We start from the raw sequence: 19208 nt of genomic DNA, 5'->3' as shown, positions 1-19208 counted from the left end.
ACACGCACATGCACCTCACCCCACGCCCCGTTAGCAAGTAAAACTGAATAGGGCAAGAGCCCCACCTTGTGGCCTAATGGGGAACTACATATGGACAGGCTCCCGGACAAAGCAAAGGGGGTGGGGATGGGGGCCCGGGGCCTTTCCCCTCTAGGGGATGCCAGCCCCCACACCTCAACCAGGACGGGGAACACCAGGGCTGTAGGGTGCGGGGAAGGGTCAGTATCCGTCTCCCATGGGTGGATCGTGGGCTGCTTGTGGAAACCATCTGGTGCCCGTCATCTAGGGCTCCCCCCAATGAGGGGTGATCACAACACTTTACAAAGGTGTGTTTATTACAGGGCAGCTTAACCCCCCCCAGCCTCCCCCGCACAAGGGTCTCTGGGGCCCAGAGGGGTGCTCAGATGTCCAGAGTGCTCAGGTATTCCAGCCACTCACGCAGGGATGGCGTTTCCTGGGGGGGCTGGGAGGGGAGAGAGAGAGGCAGGTTAGAGGACTTGAGGGGGGGAGGCTGGGTCAACAGATGGGGAAACTGAGGCACAGAAAGAGGAGGGGCAGCGAGCAAAGGATAGAATCCAGGAATCCTGTCCTGGGTTCCCCCCCAGCTCTGCCGGTGCCCCTCACTCCTGACCCGCAGCCCCCCCACTAGCCCAGTCGTCAGCTCCCCCGCAGCCCTGCCGGTGCCCCTCACTCCCGACCCACAGCCCCGTGCTAGCCCAGCCCTGCCCCACCCCAAGCCCTGCTGGTGCCCCTCACTCCCGACCCACAGCCCCCTGCTAGCCCAGCCCTGCCCCACCCCAAGCCCCGCCCTGCCCCTCTCACTCCCGACCCGCAGCCCCCTGCTAGCCCAGCCCTGGGCTCCCCCCCAGCTCTGTCGGTGCCCCTCACTCCTGACCCGCAGCCTCTGGTGGTCTCCCAGATCTCTCCCCATCCACTCACCTTCCAGGCCCCAGGGTCCCCAGGGCCATGCTGCCCTTGCACCGCCAGCAGTCGGATGCCCCCACTCCCCAGGTATCCCGGCTCCACCGCCAGCGTCCAGACGGCGGAGGGCTGCAGGAAGCGGAGCCGGCGCTCCTGGGGCTGCCAGTCGATAGGGAACCTGCAGGGAGGGAGGGGGAATCAGTGCTGCCCCCTACCAGGTGGGGGCTGTGGGGTGGGGGTGGGGTGGGACAGACCTGGTCTGGAGGGCCTGGATCTCAGTCAGCAGTGGGGCCAGCTGGTGGTAGCGGTGCTGCAGCTCTAGTACGGTGCCCCGGACGTCAGCGCAGGGCGCGGGGGCTGGGAAGAGGGGACTGTGGCTCTGTGGGACAGAGAGACAGACACACCGACCTCCTGGTCAGACCCAGCCAGCCTGGCCCCCCCAATCCCCTCCGGGTCCCACCCAGCCAGCCTGGCCCCCCCAATCCTCCCCAGGTCCCACCCAGCTAGCCTGCCCCCCCCCAATCCCCTCCGGGTCCCACCCAGCCAGCCCCCCCCACCCAACCCTCCCTGGGTCCCACCCAGCCAGCCTGGCCCCCCACAACCCTCCCTGGGTCCCACCCAGCCAGCCTGGCCCCCCACAACCCTCCCAGGGTCCGACCCAGCCAGCCTGGCCCCCCCGAACCCTCCCAGGGTCCCACCCAGCCAGCCTGGCCCCCCCAATCCCTTCCGGGTCCCACCCAGCCAGCCTGGCCCCCCCAATCCTCCCCGGGTCCCACCCAGCCAGCCTGCCCCCCCAATCCCCTCCGGGTCCCACCCAGCCAGCCTGCCCCCGCAAACCCTCCCTGGGTCCCACCCAGCCAGCCTGGCCCCCCCCAATCCTCCCTGGGTCCCACCCAGCCAGCCTGGCCCCCCCCAATCCTCTCCGGGTCCCACCCAGCCAGCCTGCCCTCCCACCCAACCCTCCCTGGGTCCCACCCAGCCAGCCTGGCCCCCCCAATGCCCTCCGGGTCCCACCCAGCAAGCCTGGCCCCCCCACCCAACCCTCCCTGGGTCCCACCCAGCCAGCCTGGCCCCCCCAATCCCCTCCGGGTCCCACCCAGCCAGCCTGCCCCCCCGAACCCTCCCTGGGTCCGACCCAGCCAGCCTGGCCCCCCACAACCCTCCCTGGGTGAGACCCAGCCAGCCTGGCCCCCCACAACCCTTCTTGGGTCTGACCCAGCCAGCCTGGCCCCCCCAATCCCCTCCGGGTTCCACCCAGCCAGCCTGGCCCCCCCAACCCTCCCTGGGTCAGACCCAGCCAGCCTGGCCCCCCCCAATCCTCCCTGGGTCCCACCCACCCAGCCTGGCCCCCGTAATCCCCTCCGTGTCCCACCCAGCCAGCCTGGCCCCCCCCCCCCAACCCTCCCTGGGTCCCAGCCAGACAGCCTGGCCCCCCCAACCCTTCCTGGGTCAGACCCAGCCAGCCTGGCCCCTCTGCCCCCAGGCCATTACTCACCCGCACCCTGACACTCCCATCCTCCGCCCAGCACAAGGTGAGCCTCAGCGGCTGGGGGTCGGGGGTCGCTGCCTGGAGGTCAGGGGTCGTCGGCTGGGGGCTTGGTGTCAGCTCCATGTCGATTTCATCAGCAGAGGCAGAGACCAGCCGGACCCCCTGGAGGGTCTCCAAGAGCTGGCAGAGGGCTGAGCTCCTGGGGGGAGAAAGCAGGATGCCTGGGTTCCATCCCTGACTCCATGCAGGGGGGGGAGGGGAGGAAGAGGTCTAGTGACTAAAGCAGAGGGGGCTGGGAGCCAGGACTCCTGGGTTCTCACCTCTCCACCTTCTCCCTCCAGCCGCTGGCAACACACTCCTGGCTCTGGAGCTCCCCCTGCAGCCGGTGCAGTTCCTGGCGCTGAGCCTCCAGCCGGCTCCGCAGCAAAGCCGCCTGCTCCTCCAGCTGCTGCTGCCGCTCCTCCAGCTGCTGCTGGATTGGGGGGTGGGAGGAGAACGGGACAGTGAAATGGGGCAGCTGCTGCTCTGACCAGTCCCACTGCTCCTCCCACAATCAACCCACCAGCCCTTCCTAGAATAGTCCCAACCACCCCCCACTTGTCCTCTCGCCCCACTGATTGGCTCCAAAAGGTCCCCCCACAGACCCCTGGGTCAGTACCTGCTGTTACGGAGTTTCCGGGCGATGCTTTGGAACTGCTTTTTACAAAGCCAGTTAGGACTTTGGGGAGCCTTTTTTTTTTTGGAGCAGACTGTTTTTAGGGCAAGAAGCTTACATGGCTTTACCTTTTGGGTTTTTTCTGGGAGCATTTAGCATATGCCCCTTTGTGCGCTTTTTACAGCGAGTTTGCCCAGGCGGGGTTTTGGGGAAGCCAGAGGGTTTTGCACCCCCACTTTGCAGTTAGTTGTGACTTTTAGCCAGCCAGTAAAACAGAGGTTTATTAGATGACAGGAACACGGTTTAAAACAGAGCTTGTAGGTACAGCGAACGGGATTTTTTGGCCGGGTTTATTTTGGGGTTTAGAGAACCAGACACCCATGTTTGCCCTTACTTTTAGTTTTTAGGTAGCTTTAACTTTTAAACCCCCTCCAGCCCCTCCTTTTTTGGCTTTGTTTTTTTCCTGGGCCAGGAGGTTACCTGATTGCTTTGTTTACCTTTACCAGTAGCTATTTTTTTGCAGGGGGGGGGGAAGGGGCCCTGGCCATTTGTTGCCAGGGAGACAGAGTGTTAGTGATTTATGCGCACTGGCCTTTTCCCACCACGTAGAGACTTAAGAAATGCATAGGGGAAACTGAGGCACCCACACAGTATTTAGAGGAAACATTAAGAACAGTCCCACTTCGTCACACCTGCTCCTTCTGCCGTCTCTCCCGGGCGTCCCTTGCCTTCTTCTCAGCCTCATGTCTCTGTGGGGAGAGGGGAGCTGGTGGCAACGCTGGGGTCCCTGTGACCGCCTAGGCAGCTAGTGGCAGAAGTGGGATGGAAACTGCAGGGCCCCTCCCCCCAGAGGAGTTGGTGGCAATAGTAGGATCCCTGGGGAGCTGGTGGCAGCAGTGGGATGGAAACCACAGGGCCTCTCCCCCAAGGGCCAAGGGGACCTGGTGGCAAAAGTGGAATCCCTGGAGCTCCCGGGGCAGCTGGTGGCAACAGTGGGATCCCCACATTCACACACACCCAGGACAGGACCATACCTGGGCCTCGTATTGCACCAGAGCCTCCTTCAGCCGCTGCGCCAGGTGCTGGCCCTTCTCCAGCTGGGCCAGCACACAGGGCACTGCCCCCTCGATGGCTTCCACCCGCTGCTGGTAGCCAGCCTTCAGCTCCTTCCACTGCTGCTTGGCTTGCACCATCTCGCTCCCTGGGCCGGGGAGGGTAGCAGGAGGGAAAGAGGCAGTGCATCAAACTGATGAATCCTGGCTGTGAGCCACCATGGCTCTAACCCACTCTAGCCTCCACTCCCCTCCCAGAGCTGGGGTGAAAACCCAGGAGTCCGGGCTACTCACGGACGGCTGCCTCTTTGGTCTTCTGGTCAAAGGGGGCGGAGTCCCTCTGGTCCAAGAATTCCAGCAGGAATTTGACCACATGGAGCTGGCTGCACATCCACTTCTGCTTCTTCCGTGTGTCCTAGGGAGCCGTGGTAGGGGGAAATTACAGCCGGCGCCCCCTGGAGGGGAAAGGCCCCATTACCCACCCTGAGTCGGCCAGTCCCACGCCCTGGACAGGGTGGGAGCCAGCGCCTCCTAGGGGGGACAGGCCCCGTGTTCCATTTCCCACTTGCCTGAGCCAGCCAATCCCCGCCCCTGGGGCTGGATCAGAGCTGGTGCCCCCTAAAGGCAGAGGCCCGCTGCCCCATCACTCACCACAGCATGCTCCACCAGGACTTTGGCTGGCAGCTCCGCTTCCAGCTCCTCTCGGGTCGGCCCCTCGAAAGCCAGCGCCTCATCCAAGTGGGCCAGGAGCCTGTGGGGAGGGGCAGGGAGAGGGTCACGGCCAGGGAGCGATAGGCCCAGCCTGCGAGGAGCCCCAGCCCCGAATTCGCTCACCCGATGGCAGAAGCCCAAGATCCCGGCCCTCGTGCTCCTTTCTGAGCCACCACGGATGGAAGGATTCCTGTGGCAGCTGATTCTGGGGTGGGGACAACACCCCGGAGGCTTCAATGCCTACAGCCCCACCAACCTCATCTCCTTGCTTGGACTCCCCCAGGCCCTGATCTCTGCCCTAGAGGCAACACTCTGGCCAAATCTCCCACTACAGAGCCCCAGTCCCACAGCCGAGCCCTTTCCTCCCATGAGATGAAGAACCAGGGGAGTCATCTTTGCTCTACGCCAGCTTCCACCATGGAGACACTGGCCCCCTAAAGGGCCCCCTCTCTTCTCCCGCCCCAGATCTCCTGGGTTCTCCCCCCCATCCCTGGAGGATGACTCACACGCCACAGCAAGAAAACCTCCAAAAAAGCGACCAACTCTGGCCCCAATAAGCTACCCGGGGCAATAAACTGCTCCGGCCATCCCACATATCCACTCCCTACATCGTACCCCAGCTCTGAGAGAATCATGAGCACTGAGGAAGTCTTGGACCTGCCCTGTTTATATACAGTGGCCAGTCACCCGGTGGATTCTCCTTAAGAAGTTCAGGCCACCACAAAGGAGTCCGGACTCAAGACACGGCAATCAGAACTGGCCCTGCTTCCCATTGAAATCCAGGGATGGGAGCGTGGCCTTGGATGGATTTAGAGGGCACAAGGGACTAGCCCTGCCGTCTTAACCGCGCGTAGCTGGCAAAGGAATTCAGGATGAGATCGGGAGCCAGACATCGAGATACGAGAACTTTATTGAGGATTTAAATACGGACTAGGAAAATTGCAGTTATCCAAAAAAAGATATGGACAAGCCAACCCCACGTCGTGCCTACTTCTGACGGAGACCTTCTGATGAAGAGACAAGAAGAGTTTAGTGGAGAACGCCCCATAAGCGGGTATCTGCCACCGCAATGTGCCCACTAGACGTCAGACATTCACCTTACTTTAATACCCTTTCTCCTATCCACCCATTTGTGGCTGGCAGCCACGTTTAATTTGCTCGCCGGGCCCGGTCCATGTGGGGTGTTCCAGGTAACTGTAATTGGGGGACCCCAATTGCTACCACCAGCTATTCAAGGCTGGACATTCCCCCAGCGTTTCCAACAGGTTAACATGGCAAACCTCAGGGTTATGTGCACCAAAATTGGGGGGCAATTTTGTTAATTTGTGGTGTCCTTGTTTCTCCCCCAGTACACACAACTAAGTCTTAGAACGCTAGGTCACATACTTTAACAGAGAGAAGATGGATGAGGTGACCATCTTATGGGTCTATGGTTGCCTTTGAAATGTAAGTACATTACCATGAGCAGCACATACATCCCTACCATGAGAAATGCAGATGACGTGAAAAAAAATTATAGTGACTTTGACAAACTCATTGTGTCAACGTCAGATAAGCTAATCATCATGGACTTTTAATGCAAAGGTTGGAAGTAACGGGGTAATATGGCGGAACACCATCAGACACAATGGGACTCAGAAAGAGAATAGCAATGGTCCCACTCACTAAATAGCAGAGTTCAAGGGGAAATTAGCAATTGCAAACGGCTTTTTCCACCTATCTGACAAAACAAAAATGTCACAGGCAAGCCCAAGGTCCAAACAACAGCATCTTATTAACTGCATTGTTGATTGGCAGCGAATTCGACAAGTCACTGTAGCCATGCATGGGGCAGACCACTCCAAACTGTTGTTAGTAATTCAAGTGGCACAGCATAAGTCGTCCTCTAAACCAGTCAGACAACTCAACATAAAGCGATTTGAGCAGAGATTAGTTTCAACATCAGGACAAGTTTTCCAAGATCTGGTCAAGGGTGTAAGGTCAACAGAAGTGTCTCCATCTCCTTCAGGCCTGCAATGGGATCCAGCGGGTCTAGCCAACAACTGGCCAATATTAGTCCCCCCAAAGTGCAACTCCAAGCTCATCTAGATCCATCAACATCTGGATTCAAATGTGGAACCAGAACCACTTCAGTGATGCCAATGGATGATTTATCAATGGATGAAGGAGAAATCTCCATTCTCTCATGCTCTCTGCCGTGTTCCTGTCAACTGTGGTCTCGCTGTCTCAGCCAGGAAAGGCTGCAGGGTCCAGGAGAAAGTTCTGAAATGGTTGGAGTCATTTTTAGAGTGACACTAGGATGGGCAACTTCACTTCCACCACTAGACCCCTCATGAGTGGAGTCCCATTAAAGGATCAAATCTCTGTCCACTCCTATCAAACACCTGTCAGACGACTCGGACTCAAGCCCCAACGACACGCAGTTAACTAGGCTTGGCCAAATTCATTCTTTTATGGATAGCAATGTTTATTTTTAAGCTTTATTCTGCAAGTTTTATCTAATTATGTTTTCACAGTCACACAAAGTTTGGGAGGGTTGACGCATCTAATTGGTATTTTCACCCATTTAAATTTTCGCAGCCACATGGCTTGATGGGCGTCTCAGCCAAGAACAATTTAACAATGGTCTCTAACAAGTTCTCAATGGGCATTTTTTGCCTCTCCGTAAATTTCGACACTCATCGGTGGAAATATTTAGTGTCATTTGGGTGCGTGCAGGCACAGCCAACGTTTACCGCCATTTACAGATAAATATCTAATTTTCCATGTGTAGAGATGGCACCCAACTCTACTTAGCCTCCACCACATAGGACCAAATCTCCACCGGTTAGATGGCCAAATGTTTGGGCAAGATCAGCCCACGAACGGAGAACAGCTGGACCCAAGCAGAGGTGATGCTGGAGGACCGAGCGGAGGAGTGCGAGGAGCTCCCAGACACCCCGCCGTCTCCTCCGGTGGTAGGTTCACGCCCAGAGTTGCTCAGGGCCTGGCAACGCTTCCGACGTTGACCTCGCTGCTCAACGGGGAGACTCCAGTCCGCGCCAGCAGACGACAACGCGGCCTCGGTTACACGATCGCCCCTCGGGTGGAGCACGGCAACGCCGTCGACCTGCAGCCACCGGCGCAGAACGTGGCCGGGCAGCCAACCCGGCCGCGGCGCCACACGGAGTCGCGTCCAAGACTCGAGGCTGAGCGTCGAGGGGCTCCGGGGTCAAGGATGGTCGAAATTGCCGGAGCCGGGGCAGGGTCGATGCGATCGGGATGGGACGGGCCCGGCGACGCGGTGTCCTCAGGGGCCTGCCTCGGACCCGTGTCCCGCGCCGAGCGCCCTACACAGAACCCCAACACCCCCCCCCGCGGGACACCCCCCTACTGAGGGGGACCCCAGCCCCCCCGGGACACACCCCCGCCCCGCCCCATAGAAGGGGAGCCCAGGCCCCCCAACTACTCACTCCCGGGCCTGCCCGGCCGCTGCCATCCCGCGACCGATTTGTTGTTCCAGCCGCCACCCGCGTTCGCGCCTTTTTCTCCAACGCTGTTGGCCCCGCCCCGGCCACCGAAAGAGCCAATCAGCAGACGAGTTCCCTCACGGGAGTCCCCGCCCAGACCTCCGAAGGAGCCAATCAGCAGGCGAGTTCCCTCAGGGAAGGCCCCGCCCAGACCTCCGAAGGAGCCAATCAGCAGACGCGTTCCCTCAGGGAAGGCCCCGCCCGGGACTCTGAAGGAGCCAATCACCAGACGAGTTCCCTCCGGGGAGGCCCCGCCCAGACCTCCGAAGGCGCCAATCAGCAGACGAGTTCCCTCAGGGAAGGCCCCGCCCAGACCTCCGAAGGAGCCAATCAGCAGGCGAGTTCCCTCTGGGGAGGCCCCGCCCAGACCTCCGAAGGCGCCAATCAGCAGACGAGTTCCCTCAGGGAAGGCCCCGCCCGGGACTCTGAAGGAGCCGGCGACAAGGCGGCCCCCTGGAGAGTGGCCGCCATGTTGGAGCCGGGAGAAATGGGGGCGGCCATCTTGAAACGGAGCTAGCAGGGGGCAGCCATCTAGGAACCACGCGAACGGGGGTGTTCAGGTGGGGGCGGCCATCTTGGAACCATGGGGGCCGCCATGTTGGCATAGGGCAGGATCCTGAGGCCGCCATCTTAGGAGAGGCAGGCGGCTGAGGGGGGCGGGCAGGGGAAGCAACTGGCCGGGTTGGGAGGCTCCAAATTCTCTGTGCGCAGGGGGTGGAGAGAGGGAGTCAGGACGCCTGGGTCCTAATCCCAGACCCGGCCCGGAGAGAACCCAGGAGTCCTGGCTCCCAGCCCCTCCCCTCAGCCCACGGGGCGGGGCGGGGCAGGGGCGGGATCCAGGTGAGCCGCAGGTGTTGGCCCCGCCCCCGGCTATAAAGCACCTGCCCCCAGGTGTGGGGGGGGGGGGGAGGAGCCGCCATGGCCTGGACGCCCGAGAGCCGCAAGGGCCGAGCCCTGAGCGCCAGCAGCCGGGACCCCCCCGCCTGGAGGCGATTCCAGTAAGAGGGGGACAGGCTCCCCCCCCCCCCCCCCCGAGAACCCAGGAGTCCTGGCTCCTAACCCTGCCTTGCGCTACACCCATCCCCCACTCCCCTCCCAGAGCCGGGGAGAGAACCCAGGAGTCCTGCGGCCCCCCCTCCCCCTTGAGAACCCAGGAGTCCTGGCTCCTAGCCCTGCCTTGCTCTACACCCAGCCCCCCTCCCCTCCCAGAGCTGGGGAGAGAACCCAGGAGTCCTGGCTCCCAGCCCCCTGCTCTAACCACCAGCCCCCACTCCCCTCCCAGAGCCGGGGAGAGAACCCAGGAGTCCTGGCTCCCAGCCCCCCCTGCTCTAACCACCAGCCCCCCCTCCCCTCCCAGAGCCAGGGAGAGAACCCAGGAGTCCTGGCTCCCAGCCCCCCCTGCTCTAACCCACCAGCCCCCCCTTCCCTCCCAGAGCCAGGGAGAGAACCCAGGAGTCCTGGCTCCCAGCCCCCCCTGCTCTAACCACCAGCTCCCACTCCCCTCCCAGAGCCGGGGAAAGACCCCAGGGTAAGAGCCCTACCACTGCTGCAGTGCAAGTGGATCCCCTGGAATTGTGCAGGGGATTTTTCATGCAGAACCCAAAAGCTACCAAGGTGTAATGGGGCTGTGTGGGGGGGGTGGCGATGGGGCTGTGCATTGGGGTGGGGAGATGGGGGTAGAGGATGGTATTTAAGGTGCAGTGGGGGTTGTGCATGAGATGGGGGATCATAGGCTCCTCGACCCGTGGGGTGAGAAGGGACCGCCAGGGGCACCTAGTCTGACACCCGACCACGCCGCAGGATTTAAATCATCCAAGACAGATGGCTCCGGCCTCTGCTCGAAACCTTCCTCGAAGGAGCTTCCACGACCTCCCGAGGCCTCGGTTCCATCGTCGTCCTCTTCCTGGCCGGAAGTTTTCCCTGAGATTTAATCTGTCTGCTGTGCTGTAGTTTGAACCCACGGCCTCTCGTCCTGCCCTCTGGGGCCAGCGAGAACCACCTGTCTCCATCTTTTCTATGGCAGCCTTTCGAGTAGTCGAAGAGCGCTCGCGTGTCCCCCCTTAATCTCTTTTCCAAACTGAGCGTTCTCACTTCCTGCAGCCTTTGCTCACATAGCTGGCGTCCCACCCCTTCGATCGGCTTTGTCGCTTGCCTCTGGGTCCTACCCAGTGTCTCCACATCCTTTCTGTGCAGTGGACACCCTCCTCCAACTGAGGCCTCGCCTGGGCCGAGCAGAGCCGGACTGTCACCTCCTGGGACCTGCAGCCACGCCTCTGTTCATGCAACCGAAAATTGTATGTGCTTTTTCCTTTTTGCAACAGCATCGCATTGCTGACTCATGTCGAGGTTGTGATCCACCACAACTCCCAGCTCCTTCCCAGCAGCGCTTCTGCCCAGCTAGTTCTCCCCCGCACTGTACTGGTGCACTTGGTTTTTCTTCCCAAAGCGTAGCCCGTCTTCACTGAATTTCATTTTTTTGGCTACAGCGAGTTCTCCAGTTTATCAAGATCCCTCTGAATTGTAGTTCTGTCCTCCAAAGTGTTGGCAACCCCCCCCTCGCTTTGTGGCATCTGTAAATTGGATCAGTCTGCTCTGTATACCTACCTCCAGGTAGTTAATAAAGATGTAGAACACCACTGGATCCAGAACAGATCCCTGTGGATCCTCACTTGAGCCCTCCTTCCAATCCGACATCAGTCCATGTTACGCTTTGTTTGTGGTTATTTAACCAATTCTGTATCCGCCGAATGGTAGTTCTGCCAGGCCCGCATTTCTCCAGCTTACTTATCAGACTGTCATGTGGGACATGTCAAAAGCAGAGCTGTCAATTAATTGTGGTTGATGGCAAGTGATTAACGCAAAGCAAATTAACTAGATTAAAAGAACAGTCATGATTAATCACACTGTTAATACCAGAACACCAAATTTCCATTGATGATCAATATTTGGTGATCTTTTTCCAGATTTTCAAATATATTGATTTCAATTACAATGCAGAATACAAAGTTTACAAGGTTTGCTTTGCATCAGTAGTTTTGATTACATGTAGTTGCACTGTAAAAAAGATAAACAAAGAAATACTATTTTTCAGTTCACCTCAGCCCAGTGCTGTAGGGCAATCTCTTTATCCTGCAGGTGCACCTTACAAGTGTTTAAAAAAAAAAAAAAAAAAAAAACAACAACAACAAAAAATTTGTTACATAACTACACTCAAAACCAAAGCAATCTAAAACTTTAGCGCTTGCAAGTCCACTCAGTCCTACTTCTCGTTCAGCCAATCACTTAGATGAACTAGTGTGTTTACACTTCCAGGCGATCATGCTGCCCGCTTCTTATTTACATTGGCACCTGAAAGTGAGAGAACAGGCGTTCGCCTGGCACGGTTGTAGCTGGGGTCGCAAGGTATTTCTGGGCCAGACATACAAATCACGTGTGCCCCTTCGTACTTCGACCTGAAGTGAAATTGGGATTCAATCCTTGTTTAATAGTGAAATTAAACCCGCGATGGAGTGCCACTCTTTTTTGTTTTTTTAAATCTCGCGATTCATTGCAATTTTTTTTTTCCCGTCAGTTGACAGCCCTGGTCCAAAGCCTGGCTGAATCATAGAATATCAGGGTTGGAAGGGACCTCGGGAGGTATCTAGTCCAACCCCCTGCTCAAGGCAGGACCAATCCCCAACTAAATCATCCCAGGCAGGGCTTTGTCAAGCCGGGCCTTAAAAACCTCTAAGGAAGGAGATTCCACCACCTCCCCAGGGAACCCATTCCAGTGCTTCACCACCCTCCTAGTGAAACAGTTTTTCCTAATATCCAAGTTCAGGTATAAAAATGTTTCTTCGAGCTAATGTTTAAAACGATCTTCCCAGGTTACGGAAAGTGTTTCTGAACATCTGGGTATAATGCTTCAAGCATCCTAAAGTACAAAGTGGGGTTTGCAAGTCATAAAATACATCTAGTCCATCATCTGCCCTATCCCAACGGCTGGTTAATCAGTTGAACGGTGCAGTGAAAATATTAGCACCCAACTATTGGGGTACATCATTCATCCCAAGTTCTACTGAGGTGTAGATGGTCCCTCAGTAACAGAGACTTTGGGATAGGCGGCCCCTCGGGAAATCTCATCCACCGAGCAGGATTTCAGTTGCTTTCCTGACTTCACTTCTCCGTCTCTCTTCTGGTCTCCCCGATGTGGGGTGATCTGTCCCCGTGTTCCCCCCCCTCCACCAAACCGGTTACCCCCACCCGTCAAAGGAGGAACTCAAGCTGGTGGGGCAGGCTTTGGGCCAGGACCCGGCTGCTGGCCATCAGCCCAGCTCTTCCAGGGACGGGCAGCTCTGGTAGCAGCCCAGGGCCCGGTCTGTAGCTTCCCCTGCTCCAGCCAGGTGTTTGCAAATATTGTCTTTCTCCAGGGGCTGGGAGATTTCTTCAGCGCCCTGGGGGTCTGGTGCCCGGGGTGCAGAGGGGGGCTGGGTGCATGTGGGGGCTGGTGCCTGGGGGTGGGTGGGGGCCTGGTTGCACGGGGGGAGGGCTGGTGCAGGGGGGGCTGGTTGCACGGGAGGAGGGGGGGCTGGTGCAGGGGGGGCTGGTTGCATGGGAGGAGGGGGGGGCTGGTGCACGGGGGGGCTGGTTGCATGGGAGGAGGGGGGGCTGGTGCACGGGGGGGCTGGTTGCATGGGAGGAGGGGGGGCTGGTGCACGGGGGGGCTGGTTGCATGGGAGGAGGGGGGGCTGGTGCACGGGGGGGCTGGTTGCATGGGAGGAGGGGGGGCTGGTGCACGGGGGGGCTGGTTGCATGGGAGGAGGGGGGGCTGGTGCACTATTGGTTGATAATTTCCCCCTCCCCCCCCCCCCCGGCACACACCCAGGCGCATGCGGCTGCGGGGCGGGGCGGGCTCCCTGGCCGTATCCGCCCCCAGCCGCTGCCGGCCCCGGGACTGAGGCCGGGACCCGCCCCAGGTACCGACCCCCCCCCCACCCCGCGGGTTTGCATCGCAGCGGCCCCTCCCCCGGATTGCAATGGGGGGGGCTCGCAGCAGGGCCCCCCCCGCCCTGGGGTGCGACGCGATCCGTGCGGGGGGGGGGGCTGCACCTCAATCTACCATGAGCAGCCCCCCCCCCCGCTGCTCTCCCTGCCTCGCCTCCCCCGCCCTAGCAACAACCTGAGCCAACCCATAATACTCCTGCCCCCACCCCCATCCCATAATAACCCCATCGAGGGGGGTCCCTCCTGGCCCCTGCACACCCCCCCCCGGCTGCAGGGGAAGGGGGGCAGGGATGTGGGGGGGCTGGGACCCCGAGGGGGCAGGGAGGGGGGTGAAGGGCCCCCTCTGTGCTGGGGCTAGGGGAGCCCCAGGGCTGGCTCGGTGCCCCCCTGTGCTCCCCCTGACCAGCCCCCCCCCCCACTGACTCTTTGTCCCCCCCAGGCTCCCCCTGGCCAGCTCCCCAGAGGCGCCGGCCGGGACTGGCATGGCCGCAGTGTGGCAACAAGTGCTGGCTGTCGACGCGAGGTGAGGCGGGGGCCGGGCGGGCTCTCCCCTGGGGGGCACCGGGCTGGGGGTTACAGGGGGACTCTCCCCTGGGGGGCACCGGGCTGGGGGTTACAGCGGGACTCTCCCCTGGGGGGTGCTGGGCTGGGGGTCACAGGGGGGCTCTCCCCTGGGGGGTGCCGGGCTGGGGGGGATCACGGGCTGGGCAGAGGGCTCTCCCCTGGGGGGTGCCAGCCTGGGGGTCACAGGGGGGCTGGGCCCAGGGCTGTCCCCTGGGGGGCACCGGGCTGGGGATTACAGGGGGGCTCTCTCACGCAGGTACAACGCCTACCGCACGCCCGGCTTCCCGCAGTTCCGCACCCAGTACATCCGGCGGCGCAGCCAGCTGCTGCGGGAGAACGCCAAGGCCGGGCACGACCCCGGCGCCCGCAAGCTGTACCTGCGGCTGCGCGCCCAGCTCCTGGCGCAGCGCTACGGTCCCCTCTCCGAGCAGAGCAGCTTCCGCGCCTACAGCAACAGCATCGTCCGCAGCAGCCGCACCACCCTGGACCGCATGGAGGTACGGGGGTGGCTCACCCAGCGCTAAGATGCAGCCACCTCTGGGGTGGGGCAGCTGGGGAACAGCTGCATATAACACCACACGGGGGTGGCTCGCCCATGCTGAGATGCAGCCACTTCTGAGGCATGTCATCCGGGTGACCTGTCCATCTTCCCCTAGGACTTTGAGGATGATGCCCGGGCGTTGGGGGCCCGTGGCCATCGCCGCTCAGTCAGCCGCGGCTCCTACCAGCTGCAGGCGCAGATGAACCGTGCGGCGTACGACGAGCGGTGAGTGAGGGGGCACCAGGGATGGGGGTACTCTGGGGGTGGTGCTCACGCCTGCACTCCCATGTCTCTCCGGGGCTCTGGCGTGACGCTGCCCAGCTTCTGCAAACCCCGGCAGCACTGCCCAGCCAGGTGGCACCGCGGCCCTGGGCCTGGGCTCTGCTCCCAGCCGGTGGCAGAGCCCCCTGGCTGCCCCTACGCATAGGAGCCGGAGGAGGGACGTGCCGCTGCTTCCAGGAGCTGCACGGACCAGCCCCGGACCCCGCTCCCTGGCCGGGGCGCCCGAGCAGGGCGAGCCCCGGACCCCGCTCCCCGGAGAGAGCTCGCGGGCCGGATTAAAACATCTGGGGGGCAGGATGTGTCCCCCGGGCTGTAGTTTGCCCACCCCTGGTGTAGTGGTTAGAGCATGGGGTTGGGGGGGCGGGAGCCAGGACTCCTGGGTTCTCAGTGGTCGGTTCTGACCCTCCCCAGATCCCCCGGCAGCGTAGTGCCCACGTCGGTGGCGGAGGCCAGCCGGGCCATGGCCGGGGACACGACGCTGAGCGAGAACTATGCCTTCGCCGGCATGTACCACGTCTTCGACCAGCACGTCGACGAGGCCGGTGAGGGGGGGGCTTCTACCCACACCCCCTTCAGGGCAGGAGTCCCCCCAGCGCGAGACGGGGACCAGCCCATGGAGTGGGAGGGGACTGGAAGTGGGGGACATTGGGTGCCTGATTTGGGGGCCGCTGTGGTGTGGAGAGCGGGGCCTAGAGGGCAGCCTGTGTGGGGCAGAGGGGGTGGAGACACCGGAAGGGGGGGGCATGCTCCCTGGGGGGGGCAGGTGTTAAATTAAAAGGGGGGCAGGGCCCGGTGGGAGGGGCAGGTGTTAAATTAAAAGGGGGGCAGGGCCCGGTGGGAGGGGGCGATGGCCCCCCGCTCCCCCTCACGCCTCCTGCCCCCCAGTACCCAAGGTGCAGTTCGCCAATGACGACAAGCACCTGCTGGCCTGCTGCTCGCTGGATGGCACCATCTCAGTGTGCCAGCTGGCGCCCGCCCCGCCCGCCGTGCTGCGGGTGCTGCGGGGGCCACAGTCGCGGCGTCTCTGACTTCGCCTGGTCCCTGTCCAACGACGTGCTGGTCTCCACCTCGCTGGACGCCACCATGCGCATCTGGGCCGCCGGCGAGGGCAAGTGCATCCGCCAGATCCCCGACCCCGACGGCGCCGAGCTGCTCTGCTGCGTCTTCCAGCCCATGAACAACAACCTCACCGTGGTGAGCGCCCGCCCGCCTGCCCCCCAACCCGCCCCCCAGCCCTCTGCCCCGGCCCCCAACCCGACCCCGACGGCGCCGAGCTGCTCTGCTGCGTCTTCCAGCCCATGAACAACAACCTCACCGTGGTGAGCGCCCGCCCGCCTGCCCCCCAACCCGCCCCCCAGCCCTCTGCCCCGGCCCCCAACCCGACCCCGATGGCGCCGAGCTGCTCTGCTGCGTCTTGTGGCCCATCAGCCCCTCCCTGTGGGATGGGACCGGGGGGTCCCTGCGGGGGGGGCAGGGGGCTGACGGCTCGAGGCTCCCCCCGCAGGTGGGGAACGGGAAGCACAACCTGCACGTGGTGAACATCTCCACGGGGAAGAAGGTGAAGGGCGGGTCGAGCAAGCTGACAGGCCGGGTTCTGGCGCTCTCCTTCGACGCCCCCGGCCGCCTGCTCTGGGCCGGCGACGACCGCGGCAGCGTCTTCTCCTTCCTCTTCGACATGGCCACGGGTGAGCCGCCCCCGGGGCGGGCGGGGGGCTGGGCTCCCCCCACCCCCCCCGCCCTAACCGCCGCCTCTGCCCCCGCCCCACAGGGAAGCTGACCAAGGCCAAGCGGCTGGTGGTGCAGGAGGGCAGCTCCATCACCAGCATCTCGGCCCGGTCCTGGGTCAGCCGGGAGGCCCGCGACCCCTCGCTGCTCATCAACGCCTGTCTCAACAAGCTGCTCCTCTACCGGTGAGGGGCTCTGGGGGTGCCGTGGGGCAGGGCCGGGCGGTCCCCGGGGACAGGGTGGGGGTGCTCTCTCCTGGCAGGCCGAGCTGGGTGCCATGGGGAGGGCAGGGGGTGCTTTCCCTGGCAGTCAGGGCTGGGCACCCGTGGGTGGGGCAAGGAGGCTCAGTTGGGGGGCCCACCCCCGCTCACGCCCGCTTTGCCCACAGGGTGGTGGACAACGAGGGGACCCTGCAGCTGAAGAGGAGTTTCCAGATCCAGCAGGACTCCCATCCCGTGCGCAGCATCTTCTGCCCCCTCATGTCCTTCCGCCAGGGGGCCTGCGTGGGTAAGAGCCGCCCCCCGGGGGGAAGTCCATGGGGCAACCCCTTCTGCTGGGTCCCCGTCCCCTCAGCCCCCACAATCCTCTGGGGCATGGGAGTCAGCCCATGGTTTCTCACGCTTGCCGCTCAGCTCCCTCCCAGAATCCTCTGGAGGAAATCAATCCCCTCGGTTCCGACCCCCAGAACCCCCGGCTCTGCTCCTCCAGGGGGCTTCTGGGGCAGGCTCCACCCCCCAGGGGGCTTTGTGCCCCTGGCTCCACCCTGAGAGGGTGTGGTGGCACAGGCCCCACCCTTGACTCCACCCCTAAAGAGATCTACCTGCCAAGGCCCTGCCCCACCCTGGGGTTCTCAGGGCTGGGGCCCCCCCAACTCTGCCCCTCGGGTTCCAAGCCCCGCCCCTGACTCCACCCCCTTGCAGTGACGGGCAGCGAGGACATGTGCGTCTACTTCTTCGACGTGGAGCGCGCCAGCCGGGCCATCGTGAACAAGCTGCAGGGGCACAGCGCCGCCGTGCTGGGCGTCAGCTTCAACTGCGACGAGAGCCTGCTGGCCTCCAGCGACGCCAAGGGCATGGTCATCGTCTGGCGCCGCGAGCAGAAATAGGGGCCCCGGACCCACCACCCCGCTCCCCCCAGAGCCGGGCGCCCTCTGGGGGGAGCCCTCTGACCCCATGTAACCCTTTGTGGTCCTTCGTGTCTTCTCCCTTGGGGTGGGGCCCCCCTGTGCTTCGCCCGCTTCCTCCCTCCTCCTGCCAGCCAGGACGCCTGGGTTCTCTTGCTGGCTCTGGCCGGGGAGGCCTCAGGCTGCTGGTTTGACTGGGGCAGGTCCCAGAGCTGCTGGCCCCCCTGCTGGTAAGGGGTTACATTATTTCCGTGGGGGGGGGCAGGCCGCCATTGCTGCCATGTGTGGGCAGGTTGACCTACAGCCCTGCTTGATGCTGCTGGCTCTGACCAGATCCCCGGGGGGGGGGTTCTCTGCGCGCCCCCCACCCCGCCGTAGTACATGCAGGCAGAGGCAGCCTCACAGAGTCTGTTCCCTCGGGCTGCCCGCGCTCCCCAGGGGTACACTGCTGGCATGTCCCTTTGGGTCACAGCGGCCACAGAGCCTCCAGCCTAGACAGCAGGATGCCTGGGTTCCATGGCTGGGCCAAAGTCCCCGTGCCTCAGTTTCCCCATCAGTATAAGAGGGTGAACGGTACTGACAGGACCTGAGAGCTGCTGCTGGAAAGCGCTAGCAGAGGCCAAGGTTACTAGGGGCTCCCTCCTCTGCCTTGGTGCCTGCTGCCTTCTGCTGGCCCCAGCCCCCGACTCGATACCTGGTTCTCACAGGTGGATTCAGGCAGCTGAGGTCCCTGCCCTGTGCCAGCGGCGCTGGAGAAGGGCTGCCGTGCTGATGCCAGCATGGGAGGGAGGGCCAGGGCCAGGGCTGGGCATATCTGGGGCCTGTGGAACTAGGGCCAACGGGCCCGTTTAACCCTCACCTTCCATACAAATAACATCTGGGGTCTGGACCAATCCCAAACATGAGAGTATAAAAGGACAGTTTTCCCAGCACTGAGATGCAACCACCTATGGGGCGGGGCAGCTAGGGAACAGCTGTGTATAATGCATCATGGGGCAGCTTGCCCAGCACTGAAAATGCAACAACCTCTGGGATGGGACACCTGGGGAACAGCCACACAGCAAAACTGTCAGTCAGTGAAGCAAACTCCTCCATCTGAGTTAGTTAAATCTAAATAATCTTTTCTTTGCACTAGCACCCCCAATGCCGGGGAAGAGCGGCCCCCCTGGACCCCGTTCTCCAGCCATTATAACCACGGGCACTGTTCCCACGAGCCAAAAGAACCAGATACCACCATCAGGTGCAGAATCAAACCATCTAATTGCCTTGATCGCAGACATCAGCCCCGCTGCCCCCCAGCCCAGCTCCCTCCCCTTCCCCCCCCCCCCAATCAAAAATACCTGGTAGAAAAAGTCCTTTTACAAAATGCCCCAAATCAGTTTAAAAACACCCCACCCCACCCCCGCCCAGCTGCTTTGCTGGTTGCATAGGGACGCAGGGTCAAGTGCGGTTTCAAGTTGAAAATTCCTGGATCCCCCCCAACCGGCAGCTTCCCACAGGAGGCCGTGGCGCTCGGTACACAGTAGACAGGGTCTTTACAGGGCCGTGGCAGAGCCAGAACGGCTCCGGCCTGGGAACCAACTGATTAAAATCCATGACAGCTGTTCCTATAAAACCCCCCTTGACAGGAGGGGGAAGCGGGCAGGTGAGGTA

At 61.8% G+C, this 19208-nt stretch overlaps 2 protein-coding genes across 2 annotated transcripts; one reads left to right on the top strand and one right to left on the bottom strand.

Moving 5' to 3' along the window:
* Positions 1–314: 314 nt before the first annotated feature.
* ZWINT (ZW10 interacting kinetochore protein) lies at positions 315–8376 on the bottom strand. Its single transcript, XM_054014807.1, has 10 exons — positions 8281–8376; positions 4769–4868; positions 4412–4532; positions 4100–4266; positions 3758–3814; positions 2731–2882; positions 2417–2609; positions 1176–1300; positions 940–1099; positions 315–463 (listed from the first exon to the last, which is right to left on the bottom strand). Exons 1-10 carry the CDS (start codon positions 8304–8306, stop codon positions 401–403), a joined length of 1164 nt encoding a protein of 387 aa, XP_053870782.1. The 5' UTR covers positions 8307–8376; the 3' UTR covers positions 315–400.
* An 808-nt stretch (positions 8377–9184) lies between these two features.
* Positions 9185–19166, top strand: WDR13 (WD repeat domain 13). The gene is given in 11 exon segments (XM_054014827.1): positions 9185–9335; positions 13760–13843; positions 14141–14381; positions 14541–14650; positions 15119–15249; positions 15593–15711; positions 15713–15901; positions 16212–16392; positions 16476–16617; positions 16821–16939; positions 17353–19166. Coding segments are annotated over 11 exon segments (1581 nt in total). The 5' UTR covers positions 9185–9255; the 3' UTR covers positions 17538–19166.
* Positions 19167–19208: the final 42 nt, after the last annotated feature.

The sequence above is a fragment of the Malaclemys terrapin genome, assembly GCF_027887155.1.
Source record: "Malaclemys terrapin pileata isolate rMalTer1 chromosome 20 unlocalized genomic scaffold, rMalTer1.hap1 SUPER_20_unloc_1, whole genome shotgun sequence".
Classification (NCBI taxonomy): Eukaryota; Metazoa; Chordata; order Testudines; family Emydidae; genus Malaclemys; species Malaclemys terrapin.
The sequence above is the reverse complement of the archived record's forward strand: the minus strand, read 5'-3'. Positions and strand labels throughout refer to the sequence as shown.

Coding starts and splice junctions, on each gene's coding strand:
- ZWINT (XM_054014807.1), bottom strand. CDS start 8,306: ATGGCAGCGGCCGGGCAGGCCCGGGA. Junction 2,610..2,730: donor TGGAGGGAGAAGGTGGAGAG/GTGAGAACCCAG, acceptor TTCTCCCCCCAG/GAGCTCAGCCCTCTGCCAGC. Junction 1,301..2,416: donor ATGGGAGTGTCAGGGTGCGG/GTGAGTAATGGC, acceptor TCTGTCCCACAG/AGCCACAGTCCCCTCTTCCC.